The sequence below is a fragment of the Pteropus alecto genome, unplaced genomic scaffold, assembly GCF_000325575.1.
Source record: "Pteropus alecto unplaced genomic scaffold, ASM32557v1 scaffold34, whole genome shotgun sequence".
Lineage (NCBI taxonomy): Eukaryota > Metazoa > Chordata > Mammalia > Chiroptera > Pteropodidae > Pteropus > Pteropus alecto.
Window position 1 is genome coordinate 2,364,857 of NW_006435763.1, and position 24,752 is coordinate 2,389,608.

Here is a 24,752-nt window from a genome sequence, read left to right on the forward strand (position 1 = left end):
ACTCAAGAAGCTCTTCCTTTTAAAACAAGGGCAGGTTCCTGATGACAGATATCACCCTCCTATTTTATGCTTCTTTTGCTGAGGCAAGGAGTTCGGACTTGAATTGGCTTTTCATTGCTTGTTTTAAGAGAACTTGGTTTTGCCAGCTGAGGTCAACTCTCTCCTCCTCCAAGGGGTTATTATCTTTATGGCTCAAGCAGAAGCAATTGGGCATAGCAAACTTAATTTGGATGGAGAGCCCTTTAAAGTAAAAAAATAAAAATAAAAAACTAACAATTTGGGGCATAAGCTCTTTCAGTTCTTTAGTGAAATAAGTACCCAATTTGGTTGAGCAATTTGGACTTTGCAGAGAAAGTTTCCAAATTTTGGATGCTGAATGCGTGGCTGCTGAGGGCTAACCGCCCAGGTAGGTCATTCTGAGCGATCTTAATGGCGCGAGGTTCCTGAAGGGAGAGGCGTAAAGAAGGTGAGACTGGAGACCGTTCTGAGGACCCGTGATCTGCCCAGGAAGGGGGCAGTTGGGTCTCAGAGGGACCGTGCAGGGACCCTCCTTGGCAGCTACTGTCCCCGGCTGCCAGCATTGCTGGTGGGGTTCCTGGGCCTTCAGCAGCCTCGGTTACTGCAGCGGTGTGCTGTGATAGAAAGCACTGGGCCTTCGCCGTCAGGCAGACCTGAGTTCAAGTCCTTTACCTCCCTACCTCCCCACCCGCCAGGCAAGTGACGTGCCCCCTCGGGCCCACGTCTCCATCTGCAGAAGGGGCCGTTCACACCATCTGCCTTGCGGATTAACTGACGATGAACGGTGAGGCACTCGGGTGCCTGGCGTATCCACACATAGTAAGAACTCCATAAATGTCAAGTGGGAGCGTTGAAGGTATTTGTATTCTGTTGGAACTCTAAAAAATATTATTTTCCTCGTTGGGGCCTGGCAGTTGGCACCTCCACTCTTGCTGAATTTCTCCTAGAGCTTCATAACTGACTGCTGACTGCAGAGATTAGGGTTCGATCGGCATCCAGACCACAGCAGAAAATGGGAACATGGGTGCTTGACCTGAAGTCTGTGGTTGGTCTCCAGGGGCTGTGACTGTTCCCCCACCCCCCATTATCTGGTGGCCTCCAAATGTAACAAGTTGGTACAGGATGCCCGCTGGCCACCCTTCACGTTGGGAGGGCCTCCGCCCAGTGGTGCTGGCAGAGGGAGGAGCGAGGAGGGTCACGAAACATGATGGAAGCATCCAGAACCCCCTCTGCCCCTGGTTCCTTGGTGAGCGTTCGTGCTCGCCACCCAGGGTTCCCGCAAGGCCGCTCTCCCAGCTCGGCAGGGGGACACTCAGACACTGAGCTCTGAAGAAAGAGGCTCCAAGGAGGGTGCTGCTGTTGCCTTTGCTTTTCGTATTAAGTTCCCCCTAATCAAGCTCCAGTCGGGCCTCCCGCCTGGTCCCACAAACACCTTGGTCTCCACAATGAGATGCGAGTGGGGTGTGGACAGGAAGAGGCCCAGGGAGTATTTGGAGACTGTATATCACCTGGGGATGCAGAGGACAAAACTTGCGGGCTGTAAAGGGACGTGGGGACCACCTAGTCCAACCCTGCACGTGACACATGAGGAAATGAGGCCTGGAAGAAGCAGAGACACCCGAGGAGCACATGCCGGGGCTGGGAGGAGCCGCCTCGTCCAGTCTCCACGGCAGGGAGGGCTGCTTTCATGTGTGCCTGAGAAATCACGTTTGGAGATTCATATTTGTGGAGCTTTTTTGAGGGAGGGGGCATTATAATTTGTATTTGTATTAAATAATTTTAATGACCCACAGCATAATTTGTTCTAAACCTTAGGACCGAGTCATTAGAAATCTGCATACTTGTTCTTTACCAAGCAAAAGTCTTATAGTAGACTTCGAAAAGCTAAGACAGGTGTGACTTCAATGGCAGTCCTTCTTAAAGTTTGCAGAATTCATGCTTTTGATGATAATGGCAGCAACAGCAGCAGCTGACACCGTGGAGGGCCAGGCATTTTTATGAATGCTTTCGGGCATTGGTTTTTTGGATTATACCCATTCCTCAGATGAGTAACTTGAGACTCAGAAAGAAGCCATTTGCCTGCCATCACTTAGTGGTAGGTGGTGGGAGTGCTGACTCCTGGGAAGCGCCATGGTGTCTTGAGAGCTTGCTGTAGCCCAGTGTCCATCAGCCAAGCGCTTGGAGGAGATTCATGTTAAAGCTGACTGCGAGGGTCAGAGGCTTCCAAAATCCAAATCCTGTCATTTCCCAGAGCAGCCCAACCAATAATCATTTTTCTAAACTTATTTATTTATTTTTTTTTGACGTATAATTGACCTATAACATTGTGTTAGTTTCAGGTGTACAACGTAACGATTCAGTATTTGTATATAATGCAAAATGATCTCAATAAGACTAGTTAATATCCCCCAATAAGGTTATTTCTAATTATTTACTTATTGAACACTCACGTGGCACCTTCTATGTACTAGGCCCTGGTCTAGGCTCATTTAATGCTCCCAAGACCCAGTGAGGGAGGTACCATTATCCCCATTTCTCAAGGGAGGAAGCAGAGGCCCCAGAAAGTTAAGTAGCTCTCAGCTACGCAGCTGGTGCTGGGCAGAGTCGGGATCGGGGGTTTGGCTGCAGGGTCTGTGCTCTTAACCACCTGTATGCGTAGTGTCTCCTTACCAGTCACATGATGTCACCTCCCCTCCCCTCCTCTCCACCAACAGGCTCTTCCTCCCCTTCCTTCCTTGTTCATCACGCCCACGATACTCCCTCTTCTTGGGAGGTTTACTCATCCTCAGTCCAGGTAGCTCCCCCCAAGTCATTGGTCCACTGGAGCTAGACCTGGGTGCACCTTCTCAAAGGGGAGAATATGGAATAGGGAGGAGGTATTTGTCACATGGATCCGATAATTTGAGCTAATGGTTTCGGAGGTCCTTTCTAACGCCAGCATCCTGAAGTTCCGAGTCCTTGAATGCCTGCTGTCTCCCACAGCAGGGGCTACACGGAAGAGGAAGTTGGAAGGCCAAAAAAACTCTTTCTAGCAGGATATTTGCTCTGATCTGAACATCTTACAGAATGTCTTAAAGAAAAGCAGGCAAATTGGCACCATTCTGGTTGTAAAGGAATTTTTAAGAATTTAAGAAATTAAAGGATTTTAAAGAAAATGAAGGCAGATTGGCATTTGCCAAAGCAAGGAGCGGAGCCTGAAGTAAGGTGGTCATGATGATGCCGGGAGCCTTCTGGGCCCCCAGAGGCTGCCACATACCTACCTCCAAACCCAGCTGGCATGAGCATCCTTCATGGGCAGTCATCAAGTGAATTTGAACAGGGGAGATGAAAATGGATTGAATGGGGTCAAACAGCAGGCTCGAAGGACAACTAGAGGCCAGTTGTGGCGGTCCTGGTGGGGGTGGAGATAGCTCTAGAGGTGTATTTTGAGGTGGGGGTGGCGGTGGGGGTGGTAGGCCTTATTGTTCAGTACTCGGATGTGGGGAGTAAAGGACAGCAGCATTCACACTTGATGCCCAGATTTTTGGCTCAGGCACATCCGTGGCCCATCCCCTGAGAGAGCACAATGATGTCTCAGGAGGAGGAGGAGCGAGTTTGCAGTGCGGATCTTGGGTTCAGATGTTGACATGATGCATCTTTTCAGGTCTAGGTCTGGAGTTCATATCAGAGGTCCAGGCTGAAGATATAGATTTAAGAGTCATTGACCTAGACCTGAAATGTGCAGATCTGAGAGTGGATGCTCGTGTGGGCGAGAGGAGGCCCCGAGGCAGCCTCCGCCTTTAAGACATGGACAGAAAAGGACGTGCCCGCCTGGAAGGCCAGGAAGGGACCGCTGAAGAAGCGGGAGGGGACGCAGAGCTTTCATGGAATGAAACAGGTGGCTCCTGAACGTGTTATGAAAAATGTAAAATCAGAATGCATCGCACACGTTAGGGATGCCTGTATTTAGAGGTTTTTAAGATGTATATTGACATTCACTGGTTGCAGGTTGAAACAGCTATTCATCATTGGAGATTTTACTCTGCGCTGTTCTTAACTCATGTAATTTTCTTAAATGCATCGATCTCTCTCCCATGGTTTTCCCTTGAGATGTAGTTGCTGCGTGTCCAGGACGGTGTTAGGGCCTGAAAAAGCTGATGAACCAGCCATCAGATTTGGTTCCCCAGAGTGTTCTCTTGGGAATCACACTTGATTAAAAGGAAGACGTTTTATGCCCTAGTTGTGCTTATCCCATCTGGAGAGGACCTTCCATCCATTTGGGCTGATCCCAACCCTGGCCCCGCCTCCTCCGTATGGGGGTCTGTGCAGTCCCAGGCACAGCTGTCCGTACCACCTTGGGAGGGGTGCCGTTAACCAGCTCCGAGCACAGATGAGGAGGTGCGTAGTCAGAGAGGAGGGAAGACTCACCCGCAACCCGCAACGCGCCGGTGATGGGAGAATGAAGGCTGCGTCTCTGAGACCAGTCGGGGGAGTGGTGCACGGCATGTGGTTCCCGTAACCCGCCTGACTCGTCTTTCATGTGCCCATGTGTTCCCTCATTACTCTCTGCCAGGCACTGGACATCCAGTGGCACAGGGGACGGATGTGGCCTCTGCTCTCGCAGAGCTGGTTTCCATGGGTGGAGCGTTGCCGAAATCCCGCCCCTTTGTAATAAAGTTTTAAGAGAGGTTTCCATTTTCTTTCTGTTTCCTTTTCTCGACAGGTCTACATCCGGATAAAAGATGATGAGTGGAACGTCTACCGGCGGTACACAGAGTTCAGGGGTTTGCACCACAAGCTACAGAGCAAATACCCTCAAGTGAGAGCCTACAACTTCCCGCCCAAAAAGGCCATCGGAAACAAGGTACCGTCACCGCGGGGAGCCGGGCGGGGTGGCCCGGCACCAGAGCCTACACCGAGGCAGACTCTCCTTCTTCCGTTTATGGCTGAAACACACATGATCCCGTAAACACGCAACTCAAAAGCTCAGCTAGTATAAGAAGAAAATAGTCGTCCATAATTCAACCACCTAAAGACAGTCACATCGAGTTTGTTGGTGTGCGTGTTCTTATTTCTCTAGGGAGTGGTTGGCCAGCTTGTTCTGTCGAGGGCCAGGGAGCAAGTGTTTCTGGCTTTGCCGACTATTTCAGCTCCGCCCCCAGTAGCGTGAAGACAGCCACAGACGGTGCGGATGCAAATGGACATGCTGCGTGCCAGTAAAACTTTATTTATAAGCATCGGTGGCAGCTGGATCTGGACTGTGGGTCATGGTTTGCTGACCGCTGTTCTGGGACAAACAGCATTTCCTAGTTCTCACCCATGGCCATCATGATATTTATTTGGGCTTATGTGGAGTTGTCTCCCAAGCAGAGCTTTCTCAGAGGTTCTTTTATTACAAGGTCGCTGCCTTCGTGAGGGTTAGTAATTCATAATGACATCGTTTACATATTTGTGTATTCATCCGGGCACCCTGGGGAAAGGAGACTTATGTGGAGTTATCTCCCAAGTAGAGCTTTCTCTGAGGTTCTCCTTTTATTACAAGGTCGCTGCCCTCGTGAGGGTTAGAAATTCATAATGACATCGTTTACACATTTGTGTATTCATCCGGGCACCCTGGGGAAAGGAGGCACTAGTCCTCCGCAGGTCTGCTGGTTGATTAATATTCAGTCATTCAGCAAGTGTTTATTGAGCACCTATTAACTATGTATCACAGTGTAAGAGGCAGGAGCCCTGCACGGAGGAAGACGAGCCTGGGCCTAGCTCCCTGTCGAATGTCTGCCTCAGCCAGTTGGCATCATTTTGTCAGCCTTCATGTTTGCTTAGAGCAGCGGTTGTCCATCTTGGATCACTCGGGGAGCTTGAAAAACTACAGCTTCTGAGCAGTCGTGAGGCCTTGGCCTCTGGTCTAGCCTGTGCAGCCCTTGAGCTTTTAACTGGCCGGTCATGCCACGACCGTACTTTGATTCTCTCTTTCCCCGGCATTTGGCTAAGCCGTGCCCACTTCCCTTAAGTACACTTTGGCTGCTGCCCAGCATGGATCTGAGAGTCCATCTCATTTTCCAGGGCGGTGGAGAGGCTTTAGCGACTGCAGTATGTTAACCAGCTTGGCGGGGACAGTTCAGCCAGGTGAAGTAAGGTCATGGCCCAGGTGAAGTAAGGTCCTGGCCCTTCTCAGGACATGTGAGAAATTTACTACCATGGTTCTCAAAGTGTGGCCCCTGACCAGCAGCGATAGCATCACCTGGGAGCTCGTTAGAAATACAGAGTCTCAGGCTCCCCCTTAACCTACTGAAATGCAAGCTCTGGGGCTGGGACCTTGAAATCTGGGTTGAACAAGTCCCGGGGGTGGTGCTGATGCATGAGGATGTGTGAGAACCACGGCGCCATTTGTATTGACAAAGCCCTGTGACAGATTCCATATGTGGCAAATTTCCTACCTTCTCTCTTGAGGTGCCTTGAGAAGATTTCTTTCCATCTTTAAAAAAATTTGCTAAATTTTTAATTGCAGTTGACATTCAGTACTATATTAGTTTCTGGTGTGCAGTATAGTAATTAGACATTTATATAAGTTACAAAGTGATCAGCCCGACAAGTCTTGTACCCACTTGGACAGCATACGTGGTTATTACAGTATTATTAAATATATTCCCTATGCTGTGCTTTACATGCCTGTGATTATTTCATAACTACCAATTTATACTTCTTAATCCCTTCACCTTTTTTATCCAGCCTCTCAACTCCCCTCCCCATCTGGCGACCCTCAGTTCTCTGCGTCTATGAGTCTGTTTAGTTTGTTCTTTAGATTCCACATGTAAGTGAAATCATATGGCATTTGTCTCTCTCTGTCTGACTTAATTCACTCAGCATAATACTCTCTAGGTCTGTCATGTTGTCACAAATGTCACAAGATTTCACATTTTATGGCCAAGTACGATCCCATTGTGTATATGGACCGCCGCTCTTTGTTCATCTATTGATGGACACATAGATGCTCCCATTTACAACGGATGGCTGTTGTATAATGCTGTAATGAACATAGGGGCGCATATATCTTTTTGACTTAGTGTTTTGGATTTCTTCGGGTAAATACCCCGAAGTGGAATTGCTGGATCATATGGTAGTTCTATTTTTAATTCTTTGAGGAACCTCCACATTGTTTTCCATGGTGGCTGCACCAGTTTGCAATCCCAGCGACAGTGCGAGGGGTTCCCTTTTCTCCTCAACAACCTCACCAACAGTCGTTTGTTGATTTATTGACGATGTCCATTCTGACAGGTCTGAGAGGATATCTCATTTCTCTGGGTTTCTTTCCATCTTATCTTAGAAAACCAGAGCAAGAGTTTGCATAACCCACTCCCAACATTTGCGAGTTCCAGAGAGAGAACTATTACTGACTGTTACATTTACATGTTCATAGATTTGTATATTTAAACCAGATTAGAAATCTGATCACGTCAGGGTCTGTAAGATCTTAATTTAAAGAGTTATAAAGCAGTTTATCTCAGGCACAGAATTAATCTCTCATTCCATTTTTCTCTGTCGAATAAAAATGGAGTTGAGCCCATAAAAACCGAAGACAGAAACACTACACTTGTTTATAGCAAGGAGTACAATAATTCTTATGGGGGAGGGGGTGCAAATTATATACTGATTTAATCTAATGACTTGCAGGCTCATACAAATCTTGGGACCCATCCAGAATGTATCAAAATGTCATAAAACAAAATTTCTGCCTAACTATCGTATCATCATTGTAAAATAGTCTCACTTGCAGAAAACATTGCACTGAAGCAGCCTCTGTGACATCTTCAGGGAACTCCTGTCTGTGTCTTGCTAAGGGAAATTAGTACGAGGCTGAACCAGGGCATTCAGATGATGAAACATCTTGCATTGCGTGTTCTCTTCCTGTGGCCACTGTAACAAATCACCACCCATTTAGTGGTCTAAAATGACACAGATTTACTGTCTTACAGCCCTGGAGGTCAAAAGTCCAAAGTCGGTCTCACTGGGCCGGAATCAAAGTGCTGCAGGGCTGCGTTCCTTCTGGAGGCTGCAGGGGTGAATCCGTTCTTGCCTTTTCCGACTTCTGGAGGCCACCCACATTCCTTAGCTTGTGGCCCTCCCATGTCCTCAAAGCTGCAGTCGCATGGCAGACCCCTGCTTCTGTCAGTATAGTCGCATCTTCTCTGACTCTGGCCCTCTTCCTCTTGTAAGGACTCTTGTGGGCCCACCCGGATAATCCATGATAACCTATCTCAAGATCCTTAACTTAATCACACCTGCCAAGTCCCTTCTGTCATGTGAGGTGAAATACTCATGGGTTCAGGGATTAGGGCGTGGACACCTTTGGGAGGTCACACTTGCTGGATGCTTCCTCTGTTTTCCCAGTAGTTTCCTCCCCGCCTTGTATCTCCCAAGCACTATAGTTATGTAAACTATAAGACAAAGCACATCCACCAAGAGCACCACCAATCCTGGCCACACTGACCTGTGAGGCTCCATTACAGTTAAGGTGAGGGGAAGCTCGGGAGTTGGCGGGTCTGCCTGGAGCTATGGAATTCAGAACGAGCCTGAAGCGGTCCTGTCACTCCTGCACCAGGAGCCGGGACTGCAGGTGATGGTCCCCTTGGGGGGCGGGTCATCCTCAGCCCTGCTTCGGGTTCTCAAGAGCGCTGTTGGTTCTCGGATGACTCTGAGCAGCTGTGGCTTTCTTCCTGTGAAATCTGAGTCAATAGGGGAGTGCATTCCCCCCAACTTTCCCTCCCCTCCATGCAACTCTCCTTGCAAATAAATGAGCTTGGGAATGTAAGGGACCATCTCTTCCCAGTGATGACCAGCTTGTCCAAACATACCGACTGGTTCTTAGCTGCATCTTTGGTCCAGCTCTCCATGGTCAAGGGCGGCTCTGACAGTTTCCTCTGTTGCTCAGGAATCTGACAGCTCGTGAGCAGTCGTGAGGCCTTGGCCTCTTGTCTAGGCTGTCCAGCCCTTGAGCTTTTAATTGGCCGGTCACGCCACGACCGTACTTTGATTCTCTCTTTCCCCGGCATTTGGCTAAGCCGTGCCCACTTCCCTTAAGTACACTTTGGCTGCTGCCCAGCATGGATCTGAGAGTCCATCTCATTTTTCAGGGCAGATTGAGTCAGAATGCAGGACTTCAATGCCCAACCAACAGAGGCTACCAGTGAACTCTGCCAAGAGACCAAGCTTGCACTTGCCCATCTGGGCCTAATAGCTCAGGGTACCTGCTTTGATACCCTGAGGGTAAATTTTCAAGAGAGCTTTGATACTAAATTGGCCCAGAAACATCCATCAGGTCAGAATCTTTTCTTTGATTGGGTCTCATCCAGAAGGACACACTGGCACTTGGGCCATTAAGTCATGCAGACGCGTTCTCTTTGGGTGGACTGAGTCGCGTGCACTTTGCTGCTTTCAGCCTTGGACCCGTTAAGTGAATCACTCCAGAATCCACAGGCCTGGGCAGTACTCAAGGACGTGCAAAACAGAGTTTAGCAGAATTTTTTTTTCATTCAGCAGATGAATTTCTTTCTAGCCTGAATTTCTGGATATTTCCCTGATGATGCCAATTATAGAGGTAAAATGTGATCTTAACCCCACTTTGAACCTGTTTTGTTTAATTGATAAAATTAACATTGTATAGTTTGTGGTTGCAGGATTTGCCTTTACCAAAGCATTTCTTCTGCCTCGGTAGGCCATGGATTTGTTTGACTGTAAATGGGCAGATGCCCAGAGCACTCGCTAGGATGACCAGCCTTCGCGTACCACTCCAAGCCCAGATCTTGTGAAAATAGTTACCTGAATATCAGTCCATCACTTGACGAAGTTCATCCCTTTTGTAGCTGAGTCAAGCCTCATAGCTGTATATTGAAGTTACTCATTAATGTGTAAATATCCCAGGCGTAGGGCTTATATCAGTCAGGAAAGTCTTGGCTAGGCTGAGTTAACAAGCAACTCTGCGATCTTGGCAGCCCAAACCAACCAAGGTGTATTTTCAGCTCACATTCTGTGTCTGCTGTGGGTTGGCTTGGAGCTCTGCTCATCCTAGCATCTGGGGCCCAGGCTGCTGGAGGCCCCTCAACTGTGGCAGCAGGGGCAAGGGATGGAGGCAGGTTGGACACTGGCTCTTCATGCTTCTGTCTGGAAGTGATACATATCAATTCCTCTCTGTTTCATTGGCCAGGGCAAGTTACAGGGCCATGCCTAACACCGAGGAGGCAAAAGGGTCCACTCCTGCCATGCGCCCAGGAGAACCAGAACCTTTACAGTCAGCACTCAGGACCCCCGCAGGGGTGGCACTGCTCTTGGGCTACATTAGTGGTCAGGACTGAGATGTTACGAGCACAACCCCACCGGTCCAAGTCCTTTTCCACTTTTAAATAGTCCCAGTTCTGCTGCTCCCCTCCATCCTTGCTTGGATGGTCAACCCAAGCCGCTGCCATCTCTGGCATGGGCATCTGCAGTGGCTACCCTTTCGCACTCTTGCTGCCCACAGTCCATTTCCTACACTGTAGCCACAGTGAGATCTGTAGGTTGTAAATCAGACCGTGTCACTGTTGAATAAGACCCTCCAGCGGCACTCATAGCCGTTAAACCGTTAAATCCACGGCTCTTTGCTGTGGCTTGCTAGGCGTTTCCGGTCCGTCCCCCACACCCTCCCCTACCTTATCTCACGCCCCACTTCTCTCCCTGTGCACCCAGCCACACTGACCTCCAAACACTTCCACGCCCTTGTCACCTCATGGCCTTTGCACCTGTTGTTCCTACTGCCTGGAATGACTTTCCTCCCTTTCACTCGTGGACAGCTTCTCCAGCTCATCAGGCCTCAGCTCGAATGCCATCTCCTCAGAGAGAGGCCTCCCCTGACCACCCGCGTTCATGCTGCCCCTTCGGCACTCTCTGGCCCATCCCTCTGTTTCGGTTTTCTCCTAGCTCTCACCTTGAAATGATTTATTTCTGTACTTGACTATTATCCGTCTCTCCGCACTGGAACAGAAGTTCACGAAACTGGGCCTAGGTCTGTTTCTGCTCACTGCTCTCTCCCTAGCTCCTAGAGTAGTACCTGAGATACTCAATGGCCTGAATTAATGAATAAATGAACAGAAATTCAATGGAAACGTTTCCCTTTTATTTTCTTGACTTCACTGGATTCTCAGCACAAATTTAAAATTCCAAAAATTAATAGAATAACTTTTAGGTGACTTGGGAGGTGGTTCTCCACTTTTGAGTGAATTTTTTTTGCAGAATCGGCAAGAGGCCGGCAAGTTTGCCTTTGGAGACAAGAGAGATGGCTCTTTAACTATCTGAGGGGGTTGCCTGGCCAGCTTCCTGTTCAAATGGACCTTGCCAGCATGAGGGCTTAGGTAAAAGACTCGGTTTTGATGATGCTACATTATTGCTCAGGGAGCAAATGAGGACTGAGAGACTGTCATTCCTTCTTAGGATAATGGAATTGGTCTCCAAAAGTTCATTTGGCATTAAGGCAAGGCAAATCACTTTCCCCTGAGCCACAGATAATTCAACTTGTTGGAGAAATTATGCATTAAAATCCTCATTAAAAACACATACACCAGTGTGCGGGGGAGGAGCCCATGCGCTCACTGAGCCGTGGAGTGCGCCTCTGCAGCTCCCTGGGCGTCGTCACAGATTTAGATACAGCCCTGGGGACGTAGGACCCAGCAGCGGAGGGCGGGGACCCACAGTAGTTGGGAGGAGTGGGCATCCAGAAGGATGCTGAGGCTGGTTAATCTTTCATTCAGCAGACACGCCCAGCGTGCAGGGGCATCGTGCTGGGTATGGAGGTTACAAAGGTGACTTAAAGTGCGGTCTCGGCCTTCACAAAGTTCAGGTGTTGCAGGGAGAAAGACAAGTAAATCGGTTCTCACAGAGGAGGCCTCTGAGCTGGAGGAGAGTCGCAGTGAGTTCTGGACAAGAGCGAGGAGGAGGAGCAGAGCTGCTTTCTGCAGGGGTGCAATGCTTAGAGGACCAGCAGGAGGCTCAGTGATGAACCCTACAAGTGGGGAAGCAGAGTCCGTTCAGGGGGCATCCTTCCCTCTGTGGACCCTACTTCCTCTACGTAGTGTGTACCAGATTCCTACTGCTGCCCTAACAAGTCACCACAGACCTAGTGGCTTAAAACAGCACACATATATTACCTTATAGTTCAGTAGGTCAGAAGTGTGACAAGGCCTCACTGGGTTAAAGTCGGTGTCACAGGGCTGTGTTCCTCCTGGAGGCTCTAGGGGATGATCTGTCTCCTTGCCTTTTCCAGCTTCTAGAGGCCACCTGCATCCCTTGGCTCGCGGCCCCTGCCTCTGTCTTCAGAGCCGCATCTCTGACCATGCTTTCACAGTCACGTTCTGACGACAGCAGGGAAGGGCCCTCCACTTCTAGGGAGTGCGGCTGGACTGGGCCCACTGGATAACCCAGCATAATCTCCCCATCTCAGGGCCCTTAGCTTACTCATCTCTGCCAAGTCCCCTTTGCCATGGAAGATGACGTGCATAGATCCTAGAGAATAGAGTGTGAACATCTTTTAAAAGGGGGGAAATTATTCTACCCACCTCACACCTCCTTTCCGTGCCTGCAGAAGAGATCTAGTACTGTTATCTCACTTTACAGTGGGGGCATAGGGAGGCGAAATGACTTGTCCAAGGCCCTGTCACCTGGCGGTGTCCAGGCCGATGGTCTACAGAGCTCTGGCCTCTACGCTCTCACACGTAGACCTGTGCAGAGCGCCCCGGGGGGCAGATGGACGTAAATTACTTAGCCGTTGCCCAGGGTAGACGTTTACATTGCCTCCGTAAGTCAGTTCCACAGCCTCAGTGGGCAGAAACCAGGGAACAGACTAAGCCAGGGCCTCTGATCGCCTCCTCCTCCCGCCGAACCGCCCGCCCCTCATGCACCACCCACTCTCACTCAGGGGCCACGTTTAGAGCTAGAAGCTGCTGCCCTCCTTGTTAGTCCACAGGCTTACGAGCTCCCTGGTAAACCTCAGTGTGCAGTGTTCATTCATCCATTCATTTATGCATTTATACATTCAGTAGGACATTGCCGACTCTGAGGGTAAAAAAAAAGAAAAGAAAAGGAAAAAAAAAGGTTCCTACTGCTTCATTAGCTGTGTGGCCTTGGGCAAGTTCTTTGACCGCTCTGTGCCTCAGTTTCCCCTTTTATATACTAGGGATGGGCTGATAGTGAGAAGGAGCACGTCCTCATCGTAGAGGGTGCTGGGACCCTGAGCCCATGCCGTGGATGAGGCTGACATGTGTGGTTCGTCCAGGACCCTCGCGCTTCTGTGGACAGTGGGATGAGCCTATGTTCCGGGCTTAGGAGTGTCTCGCACTCCAGAGGCTCTGTATCCATTTTCTCATCATGCGCTTCTTATCAAGCCCCATATAAAATGCCTTATAGATGAGGAAGCCGGGCTCAGAGCCCATGAGCATCCCGCCTAAGGTCCCGTCGCTCACGTCAGGAAGTGAGCCAGACACATGCCGATGCCCCTGGGTCGAGAAGCCCGCAACCCGACGCCCCCATCCGGGAGCTGGTAATAATGCAGGAAGTCACACGTGACTGCAGGTTGCTATGTGGCTGTGCAGAATCTCAGGGGATTCTGCCAGAAACACCCTCACATGGGTGAGGATCTGAAAAACAATGCAAACACCCCCACCTGCTTGGAACAGAGACGCGGGGAGCTCAGCTGCCATCCCCCAAAGCTGAAGGTGTCCCAGAGAGAGAAGACGTTCAGCTGAATGAAGCCGCGAGCTCAAGCTCGCTTCTCATTCGACACTGCCAGCCACCGTGTAAAGGGTCCTGGTACTGAAAGTGTTAAACGAGGAAAGAGGAGCCAGGCTCATTATACATCGCACATTTTTGTTTCTCTTTAATTCGGTAAAAGCCTCTTAAGATATTTGAGCAATTGTTAAAGTCTTCATGCCAGAAAAATCATCTCGGGAGAGAGACGCTGAGGCGCCTCAGACCCGGAACGCAGGTATATGCATCCGTTTGCAAATGTGCGTATGTGTTTAATGAGTGGGGGCTTCTTGGGAAGACATTTCTGTAATATTAAGTTAATATCCAATAAAAAGGTCAGGGTCGTTTTATAAACAAATAGCCGAGGGCCAGCAACTGGAAGTGTCTCTGCTGCTCTGTTCCCATCTATGTGTTTCTGCAGGGAGCACGTGGAGAGGTTGAATCCAGAGGAATCAGCAGAACCTGTCCTATAGGGTGTTCGCAGTGTCTCACATGGGGCCTGGTGCATAGCAGGTGCTCAGTAAAACGTGTTTGATGAACAAATGAACAGAAGCTGCATAGAAATCGGCGTGCGACACCAGTGTAGTTACCAAAGGTGCCCAGTGGATAGTGACATAGCACTGCACGTTTGCAGGAGGTTCTACAAAGGTTTTGCATTAGCTGTGCCTGGTGACAAAGATGAGTTATTGACACATCTGGGTGGGCGGCCAGCTCCCCTCATGCCACTCCTCTCTGCCTGAGCTCGAGGCCTCTAATGAAGCAGTGTTGAACCCATAGGTTTGGAAATAGACATGAATTATATGACACTTGACTCTCTGCTGGGCATTGTGTTATCCAAAATATTTCTGGGGCTGTTAAATTACTTGTATCGTTATTTAATCTCTACTTCTAGCTCTGAAGGCCTTTCGAATATGCTTGACCCAGGTTACATCTGTTTTTCCCCCTCTCATTTTTGGATAACTGATTAAAATCACAACCCGGAAGAGTCTCTCTTAGCTCTTACTCTCGTCTCAAATAATTGAGAATAATTGCTACCTTCCCCTTCAATACTCCCATTAATGTTGAGAATTGTGTGTTGCTATCTTGGTTCATCTTTAGCGAGCAAGAAAAAAAACATTTTAAATTTCTTTGGTTGCCGCCATTTTAGTTATCTGCCTATTACCAGGTCCCTGGGGTTCAGTGTCCCTCGTGTGTGGAGGAAACTGTCCCCTTCCCTGCCGCTCTCTGCAGCCTCACGGGCCCTGCTGTTTAGCTTCTGCATTGCCAGAGGCCAAGAGGTTAAGAATTTGGGCTGTGGTGTCTCACTGGCCTCAGTTCAGATCCTGTTTCTGGCAGCACTGGCCACGTGACCTCAGATAAGTCACCCTGCCTCTGTGACACTCAGTGGTCTGAGCTGCCACGTGGAGCAAGGGCGCTTACATCATGGGCTCCTGTGACAATCCCATGAGATGCTGCAGGTTAGCCATGTAGCACAGTGCCCAGCATATCCCGATCTCTCGAATGCCAGCCTAAAACGATAGGTCTACAGAGGAACCTCAGCAGCTTGGCTCCCATTCTTCCGGCGCTCGCGATAACTGACACGTGCAGTCCGGACCCTTCTGTCCTCCCTCTGTCTTCTTCCTCCCTTCTTCATTTCTCTCATTGTGGTGGGGGTGGGTTTTTATCGCACCCCTTTTCGGGGAATTATTTTTTTAAAATTGAGGTATAATATACATCCAATCTTAAGTATACAACTGATGGATTTTCACAAAATGAACACACCTATACAAGCACACCTATTCATGGAAACCAAGAAATACACCATTAGCAGAACTCCAAGCCTCTTGTCACTCTCTCCCCACTAGGGAGGCTGCTGTCCTGATATTTAATCCGTAGGTTAGTTTTGCCTGTCTTAGGACCTTACATAAATGGGATTCATATAACATGTATCCCTTCGTGTCTGGTCTCTTAACATCATCTCTGAGATTCACCCATGTTATTGCAAGCAGCGATTATTTTTCGTTGCTGTGTAGTATTCCACCATACAACTATACTACAATTTATTTGTCTTTCCTGTTGATGGGTGTTTGGATCGCTTCCGGTTTGACTCAGTTACACATAGTGCTGTAATTAACATTCTCGTGTTTGTCTCTCGGTAGCTGTAAACCCTGCTTCCGTGGGTTCATACTTAGGGATAGAATTGCTGGGTCACAGAGTGTGTATGTTCCACTCCAGTAGATACTGCCGAAGAGTTTCCCAAGTGGTTACACACTGATACGTGTTACACAGTGACGGTTTCTTACAGGAAGGAGGGACATACAAAGAATAGGATAAGCACCCATATTCCACCACTTAGAATTAACAGCTGTTCACATTTTGCCATATTCACTTCTAAGCTCTTACAATTTTGTTACAGAATGTTTCAAATGTGCCCCAGAATACACAGAACAATATAACGAGCACTGATTTAATAAATGTTAGTGTTTAGAAATTAAACATTATAGATACAGCCGAATCCTCTTCCTACCCTCCCTCACAAAGGGACCCATCCTATGGTTGTGTATCCTTCTTGCCCGTGGTTTTATACTTCTATTACATGTGATTACGAGAGAGGTTTTTTTCAGTTCACATAAACGATATCAGTCTTTATCTTTTAACACCTTGTGTTTGTCACCAGCATCACCTTTTCAAGAACACATTTGAATCCATGGCATTCTGATTCATTCTCACTTGAACCACTATACTTAGTGATATTCTATTGTTTGAATAGTCAGTGTCGTATTTATTCCCCCTTTGATGGGCAGCTAGGTTGTTTACAGTTTTTTCTGTTCAGATAGCGTTGCAGCAAGCATCCTGGCCATGCCTCCTGCCCACAAGTTTGATACTCAGTTTCTCCAGGTTGTGTACCAGTGGATGGGGGTGGTGGCCCATAGGGCTGCTTGTTTCCGGTTTTCCCAGCTGTTGCCAAGGTGTTCCCCAAGGTGGTGGCACCTGTTGTTCACTCCCAACCAGGCGGATGAGAACTCCCATTGTTTCATGATCTCAATAACACTGGGCATCATTAGACTTAGGATTTGTTTATGTTTTGCTAACATGGTGGGTACAAAATGATATCTCATCATTCTTGTTTGCCTGATTGCTCACAAGGTCGGAGATGTGTTCAGGATACTTGGCCATTCAGATTTCTTCTTCTTTTTCTCGCCTGTTTGTATCCTTTGGTCATTTTTCCACTGGAGTGTTGGCTTTTTCTTACTGTTTTCTGGGATTGCTCTGTTTTCTGGATGCTAAGCTTTGTGCGTTCCTCTAAAAAGATATAACTCATGCCTCCTCCTCCAAGAAACCTCTCTTGCTCTCCTCACAGGAGAACCGGCTGCCTCCTTCCCCGCTGTGCTTCCTGCTTGCCCAGCACCCATTTCCGTCATGGTTCACCTCCCACCACGCTTCAGTGCATACACTGAATGTCTGCTGTCTCGCTGGATTGATTCGCAGACTGCACACACAGAGACACTGGCATGGTGCCTTGTGTCAGTAGAGGCTGGATTAGTGGTTATTTTTATACACACACACGTGAAGTTAGACCCCAGACTGTGTTCTTTAATACGGACCTGGAGTAAACCCTCTCCACAGCTCCCCTCTCTGAGAGAGGGCCCAGGAAGTTTTGAGTGTCCTAGAGCGTTGGGCACAATTTTGTCTGTGTCCTTGGAGAGCCATCTTCCCCGCCAGCTCCCGACGACGTGAGCGTAGCCAGCCCTTTGGGTCGTTGTCATCATCGATTTCCCAGCTCTTCTGCCATCTGAGAGAGAGCAAGGTTCTTTCTCGATAATGAGTTTAGAAGCTGTTTTTGACTTAAGTGCCCAATCCTCATAAGCCCATGAAAACGGAACTGTGTTGTGTCATAAAGGAGCCTTTGATGCTGGCTTCCAGCTCTCCCTCGTGACCTGGGCAGCGGGACATCGGCTGGCCCTTCTTCCCATCGGCAGTGCCATCTGAAGAACAGCAGCTGTTCACTGAGCGCTCACTACGTGCCAGGCGCGGTGCCAAGGGCTTTGCCTGCCCTCTCTCATTTAACCCTCCAGCGTCCTGGAGTGGAGGGATCATTACCCCTGCCACACCTCATGGCACCATGCACGGCGCCCTCTGAGATCTCGAGCCCTCCAGTTCTTTCTTGCCTCACGGCCTTTACACTACTAAGAACAGCAGCTGTTCACTGAGCGCTTACTACGTGCCAGGCGCGGTGCCAAGGGCTTTGCCTGCCCTCTCTCATTTAACCCTCCAGCGTCCTGGAGTGGAGGGATCATTACCCCTGCCACACCTCATGGCACCATGCACGGCGCCCTCTGAGATCTCGAGCCCTCCAGTTCTTTCTTGCCTCACGGCCTTTACACATACAGTTCCTTCTAGAACACTCCACACCCTTCCCTTTCTGTTCTTAGGTCTTGCTCATCTGTCAGGTCTCTGCTTAAATTCTATCTTTTTAGATAACCCTCTCCCAACCGCCCATGATAAATGATCTTCCTCCAGTGAAGGCTTTTTTGGCCCCTCGTTTTTTTCCCCTTTGTGGCCTTATCACATTTTGTAACTATAGTTATTCGTTTAAACACGGGGTGTGCGTGTGTGTGTGTGTGTGTGTGTGTGTGTGTGTGCTGGCCAGTGAAGCTACTGAAGGATTTTAAGCAGAGGAATGACAGGATCTGACCTGTATTTTGGAGACACCGCTGCCATGTGGAGGATGGCTGATGGGGTAGGCAGGGGGACCCATGCCAGGGCCTGGGCAGAATACCTGTGCCGGGTGCCGCTGAGATTCAGGTTGGTGCAGAGCCACCGATGACTGGGAGGGTAATGAGTAGGCTTTGAGTCATGGGATCCGCCCTGCAGAGATGGGGTCTTGTGGGAAAGACAGACAGACACATGCATAGGGGGCTGTACTCTGTGGTGTGGTGGGGCCATGGCAAGACCCCAGTCCAGAGGTTGTCAGCTGCTGACCCACAGGCCACATTCCACCCGAGACATGGTTTGTGTTAACGATGACGATGGTGGTGGTGATGCGGTTCACAATGAGAACAATGAGAGTAGATCTATATCTGCAGCTCGGGATCCACAGACTGCCCAGCAAGGGGAGGCTGGTCTTCTCTTTATCTCAGATTTTCTTGTGACAACAGTCGGCAGCAGCTGAATGGAGCTGGCCCATACATGGGAGTGGGGGGGACGGTTCCCCAGGTAGCCAGCTCGCCCTGATTCCCTCACTTCCTGGTCCCCGAAGTCTTTTGAATTTGTCACCCCTGGGAGTTCAGAGCAGACTCCTGGGAGGGGATGACTCTGCATCCAAGCTGTGAAGAACTAGGTAGAGCAGCAGGGGAAGGGCGTTGCAGCCAGTGGGAAAGCAGCACAAAGGAATAGTGTGGAGAACTCAGGGGTTCAGGCGCGTGTTGGTTCTTTATGCTCCCGTGCTCCATCCCTCTCCTGGGCAGTGCAGGGGTCTAGCAATGACTTTGACCTTGGATGAAGTTCAGGTGAGCAAGAAGCATAGCAGGAGCAGGACCCTGGCCAGGTGCCTTCGCAGTACCTTGGGCCTTCCCCTTCCTGTTATCTGCAGGATCTCTGACTTTGGAGAACTGAAAAGCCAGCACTCAGGGGAGCAGAGCAGAGTGGCAGCGGACAAGACCCTGAGGGGTCTAAGAGCTGCTGTGAGAACTTAACACGAAACAAAGAAAGTGGAAAGCTTCACTGATTCCCAACTAACCATTCCCTCATTTTCTCCTTTCACAACTTTTACTGGATCTACGGACACCAGTTCTGTGGCCACTGAGGCAAATGAGATGGTTTCTTGCCCTTGGGAAGCTCAGAGTCTATTAGGGCACTTGGCAGATCGCCCCTAAGTAGGTACTACGGGGAAGTTAAGTCAGGGTTCTGTATGGAGCACAAGGGAGAGTATATCATCTAGGATGCTTTTTACTGCAAGGGACAAAAACCAAATTCAAAGTATTTTTGATTTAAGAAGAAGACTTACCGGCTTGTGTAACTGAGAAGTTTAGGGCTGACTGCAGGAATGGCTGGATCCAGGAGCTCAGTGACATCATCGGACATCAGTATCTTGGCCAGTCTCTCTCTACTTCGCTCACTCACTCTCTTGCTTCTTGTCTGTCTGCTTATCTGCTGCTCTCTCCACCTGCTTTTTTCTGAGTTTGCTGCATTCTCAGGCAGGTTTCCCTCTCACGGCGAAGATGGTCACATGCCTGTAGGCTTTCTTCATATCACCTTAGTACCTCAGGCAGAAGGAGCAAGTCTCTTCCCCCAGTAGTTCTGTCTCAGTTCTGATGCTCACCGGCCCACCTTGAGTCCTGTGACTATCCTAGGACCACTCATAATGACTGTGATTAGCCAGGGTCACATGATCGGCCCCAGGCTGAGGGTAGACTCAATCATGTCCCAACCCCAGGGTCTGAGAGTGGGAAAAGGACATGGGCGGTAAGTAGGCAAAACAGCAGGGTGACTCAGCCTGTGGGGAGAAGGAAGGGAGAGCCATCAGGGAAGCTTCAGACAGAAGCCATCCTGGAGCTGAGCCCGAAGAATGAGCAGCATCGGCTGTTGAGGGACATAGGGGTTCCAGACAACGGAACAGCACTTCAAAAGGCAGGGTTCATGGAGAAGCACAGCCTCCTCAGGCCCGCGATGCCTGTTGAGCAGACGACGCGTTCTGCATGCTCTGGGTGCATGCGCCGGCACGCGACATGTGAGGAGATGACTCAGAAGAGCCAGGCAAAAACAAACAAACGAACAAAAAAAAACACGTGGTTTTACAAAATGGTTTTGCATTAAAAAAAAAAAAGCTCCTTCAGGAAGCAGCGTGGAAGGAGAGACTGGCGCAGAGAAACGCCCAGAGGACTACAAGCACATCAAGAAGACATCATTTACTCACACATCCATTGATTCACGAAGTCTTTCCTGAGCACCTACTATGTGCCAGCCACTGAGAATACAGCACAGAGCTAAAGAGATAAGCCCGTTCACACAGGGCTTACAGTTGGGGTCAGGGGGTGGGGTGGGGTGAGGGGGAGACAGATGATGTAACTTAAACAGACATACAGGTAATTTCTGACAATCTGAATAACATAAAGTAGGTAGGAGATTTAGCTCTAGAACTGCCCTGGGAAGGTTACCCAGGTCATAAGAGGTGTTATATTATGAACTGAACAGTATGGAATTTCTTCGACCTGCAAATTAAAAGAAAAAAGTTTTTGCCCACCGCCGCCAACCAAAGTAAAATCATTCAGCTCTCTTTGAAAGACAAGGGTAAAAATAGAGAGGTGGTGGGTTCTCAGCTGGCAATGAGCTATCATTTGGACTTGACCTCTGCTGCTTGACTTCAAAGTGGATCTGTGAGCTGGATATGGATCTATAGTTCAGATTGGACAGGTACATCCATCTTTTGAGGAAACTAGAAAAATGAGCCAGCCAGGCAGAACTGGTGTTCTGCTTAATCCTCATTTCCGCCTTTCATCTTCCCTCCTCGCTTTCTGTTCACTCCTCCCTCCCACAGCAGGAAATGCCCGCAGAAAGCCCGAGCTGGAGTTTCGCACAGGCATTCTTCAAACTGGAGCAACAAGTAAATGGTTTTGCTGTCGGGGGCCTTCCCGTCCGTAATACCATTCATGTTCAGGCAGGTCTGGAGAGCTGTAGATCATGCTTCTCACCATCGCTTTGGGGATGGTTGAAGATGCCTCAGGCGCAGTGATTTTGGAAGTAATTGGACCTGTTTTCTTTTTTCCAATGTGTTAGGCTTCACTGCCATGCTACAGGTACTGATGGGTGGGCCAATAATGCCAGTACCCAAGCCAGGCAAAAAATGGCTGTGTCTTTTCCAGATTCTCAAAGTGGTAAATTATGGCTTCCCAGACAGTTCTTCAGTCTGTAGTTAGTCCCGTACTGGTCAGCACCACGGACAGTTCCACCCCCCTACTGCCAGTCTGATCTATTCCCATTCTGGATGTGCATCTGAATCACTGGCTTCACACAAATTCAGATGCTCAGACCGCAGTCCAGACCTGGTGAGCTAGAATCTCTAGGGGTGAAGCCCTAGAGTCTGTATTTTTGAAAAATTCGTGGATAATGCTGACACAGTTAGTCTGCAGACCAGTGAAGGATGGCTGCTGACCAAAGGCCCAGGAGGAGGAAATGACTTGCCCAAGGTGACATGGTGGGGTATTGAGAGCGCCAGGACTGGAACTTCTGATGGGTCCACTTTATGACCTCAGCAGGCTCGTTCACTCTCAACCTCGTGCTGTTGGGCAGAGGAGCAAAGAACACGCTGGCGAATGTTTTCATGAGTTAGTGCCAGGCTTTCCAGCCAAAATCTGGCTTGAGATTAATGATATCAAATAGGACCTCGAAGAATGATTTTAAACTTCTACCTCCTATCTATCCTTTCTGAAGATCTTGCCGCTTAAAGTGTGGTGTGCGGACTGGTGCCATCAGCCTCACCTGAAAGCTTGTTAGACATACAGAGACTCTCAGGCCCTAATTCAGCCCTGCTGAATCAGAATTTGCATGTTTTAAGGTTTCCCAAGCGATTTGTGTACGCAGGAAAGTTCGAAAAGCACTGTTCTGTGTTATTTTTGTGTTCATATCTGACTCGGCCTTCAAAGAGGGCTCTCCCCATCTCCTTCCTGTCCTGCTCATCCCATTTCCCTCTGGGGGGAAGATTTCTGCTCTGATTGTCATGGAGTCAGGCTCTGAGCCATACCTGTCAGTGGGCAGCATCACCGTGTGTTTCACTGGTAAATCAGGATGTACCTGTGTCCGATCTCGACCTTCAGGCTGAAACAGGAAGGTCCCCAGAGGCAGGCTGGCTCAGTCCCTCGCTGCTTTCTCCTCTTCCTACGTGATATACATCCATAGTCACTCAACAGTTGTGTTTAACATGGTAGGGAAGGACGGATGTGGTTCCCGCCTGCATGGAACTTCGATTTAGCAGGGACAGACATTAAACAAATAAACTCTAAACTAAAGATACTTTCAAATGATGCCAAGTTTTTATGTAGGAATGGTGCAGGGAGCTATAACGGAGAGGACCTGATCTGGTCAAAGGTCCGGGCAGGGACATTTAAACTGAAATACAGAGGCTGGGTGATGGTTGGCTAGGAAACGACTCGGAAATCATGTTCCAGGCAAAGGCAGTGGACAGGTGCAGGCCAGCGACAGCTCCGCCCCGGGTATTGGTCAGAAGCTTTCTCTCTCTCCCCAGCTCATAGAGCTTTCCATCTCATTGGAATGAAAAGATTCTAGGTCTTTTCATTGGTGAAAACTTAGAGTCTGCTTTGTCTCCGGCCTTAAGACTGCCTCCGACCCCGGCAGAAGGCGTGTTCCACACAGATGCGCATGGTCTGGAACTAAGGTCTCCAGCTCCAAACCACATCTGCCTCAGTTTTTCTTCTCCTCTGGGCATCTGTCTCCCTTGGGACTCTGGAGAGGTGGTTGTGAGAGGTGTGGGGAAGGGCGTGGGTTCTGGGGCCGGTGTACTTGGGTTTGAATCCTGACGCCAGTGCATACCAGCATGTCACCTCTCTGTGCCTTGGTGTCCTCAAGTGTGAGGACATGGCGCGACCCACAGTGAGCGCTCAGAAGCTGCTGGTGCTGATCAAGGCCATTTCCTGGGTCTTTAATGCCGCCGTCCGCTTACCTCCCCACTCCCACCCCCCTCCCCATGGTGGGCAGGGCACCATTCCCAGCCCCATTGTACAGTCAGGGATACTGACTCAGACTGGTCCACTTGGGGGCTCGGCCTGATTTAGCCCAGGAGTTCTTCTAGGTCTGAGGATAAAATCCAGGTGATCAGTGAAGGAGTTACACTTCCATTTTCACTAATATCTAACTGAAACTTGAACTTCAAACCTGAATTTAGGCCACAAACCATAACAGTAGTTGTGATATCTATGACTTTGTCCCCAATAGATTTTGATCTTATGTATTTTCATATCACAAGACAGTTGCTGCAGATGGCTCCACACATCCTTAAAGCTCATCAGTACTTTGAAATGACCCTAGATCTTGTTATTCAATCCCCCAGCAAAGAAACACTGGCATTTCCTTATCACAGTTTTGATAACTGTGCTTAAATAGAAGGCTTTCCTTTCTAATCCTATGTATCTTATTTCATGAATTTAAAAACACAATTCCGATAAGAGAATGGATGGTGGGCTTCACCAGGGCCACCGAGAGACCCCTGCCAGTGCCCTCCTTTGCATCCCGGGGTCTCCCCCTCACCCCGTACCCCATCACTCCCTGCCCCGGAAGGGGGCCGCTGCCCACCACCACACTTTTCAGCTGCCTTATTCTTTCCAGATTCTTTTCCCTACTCCTTCCCTGCCGTGTTCCTTTTTTTTGTGAAGCAGGTGCTAGATAAATAATTAATGGGGTAGGAAAACTTGTTGGAACTAATATAGCTCACGTTTATTTTTAAGCAGCTGAGTTATAGAGCCCTGTCTCAGGTGCAGTCCAGGTGGAGGGAGTGTGTCTTTGGCTAAAAGAAGCTGCAGAGAGGTTGATGGAGGCTGCTGTGAGCAGGAGGGATTTTCAGATGAGCCTGTGCGCGGGGGACGGTTGGGGTATTGCAGGGCAAGAGGGTCTCCAGGATGAGAAGCCCAGTGAAGGACGGGGTCTGTGACCAGCAGTCACAATGCGTGAGGATGCCAAGGAAGAATCAAAATTTCAGTGAGCAACTGAACAAAAACCCTCCCAGATTGGTAGAGGCCTGAGAGGAGTCTGATTTATGTGATTGGAAAGAGCAGGGATGGATTGTGGCTTCAGGCAGAGCTGGCTCCAGGGCACACACGATCCCATCAAGGTTTGATCTCTCCCTCCCTCTTCCCCCGCTTCTCTCTCTCCTTCGCTCTCCTCTGTGCTGGCATCTTCTCAGATAGGCTTTCTCCAAGACAGAGCCTCTGGCAGCTCCAGGCCGATCCCATCCTGAAAGCAGCCCCAGGAGAAAGACAGCTTCTTTTCCCACTAGTGCC

At 49.2% G+C, this 24,752-nt stretch overlaps 1 protein-coding gene across 1 annotated transcript in view; it reads left to right on the top strand.

Annotated features, from left to right (window-relative positions):
- SNX29 (sorting nexin 29) overlaps positions 1-24,752 on the top strand; it is a 443,554-nt gene that overhangs the window by 359,777 nt on the left and 59,025 nt on the right. The window contains exon 20 of the mRNA XM_025046099.1: positions 4,721-4,861. Within this exon, the coding sequence (XP_024901867.1) occupies positions 4,721-4,861 (141 nt within the window). The remainder of the gene's footprint in view (positions 1-4,720; positions 4,862-24,752) is intronic.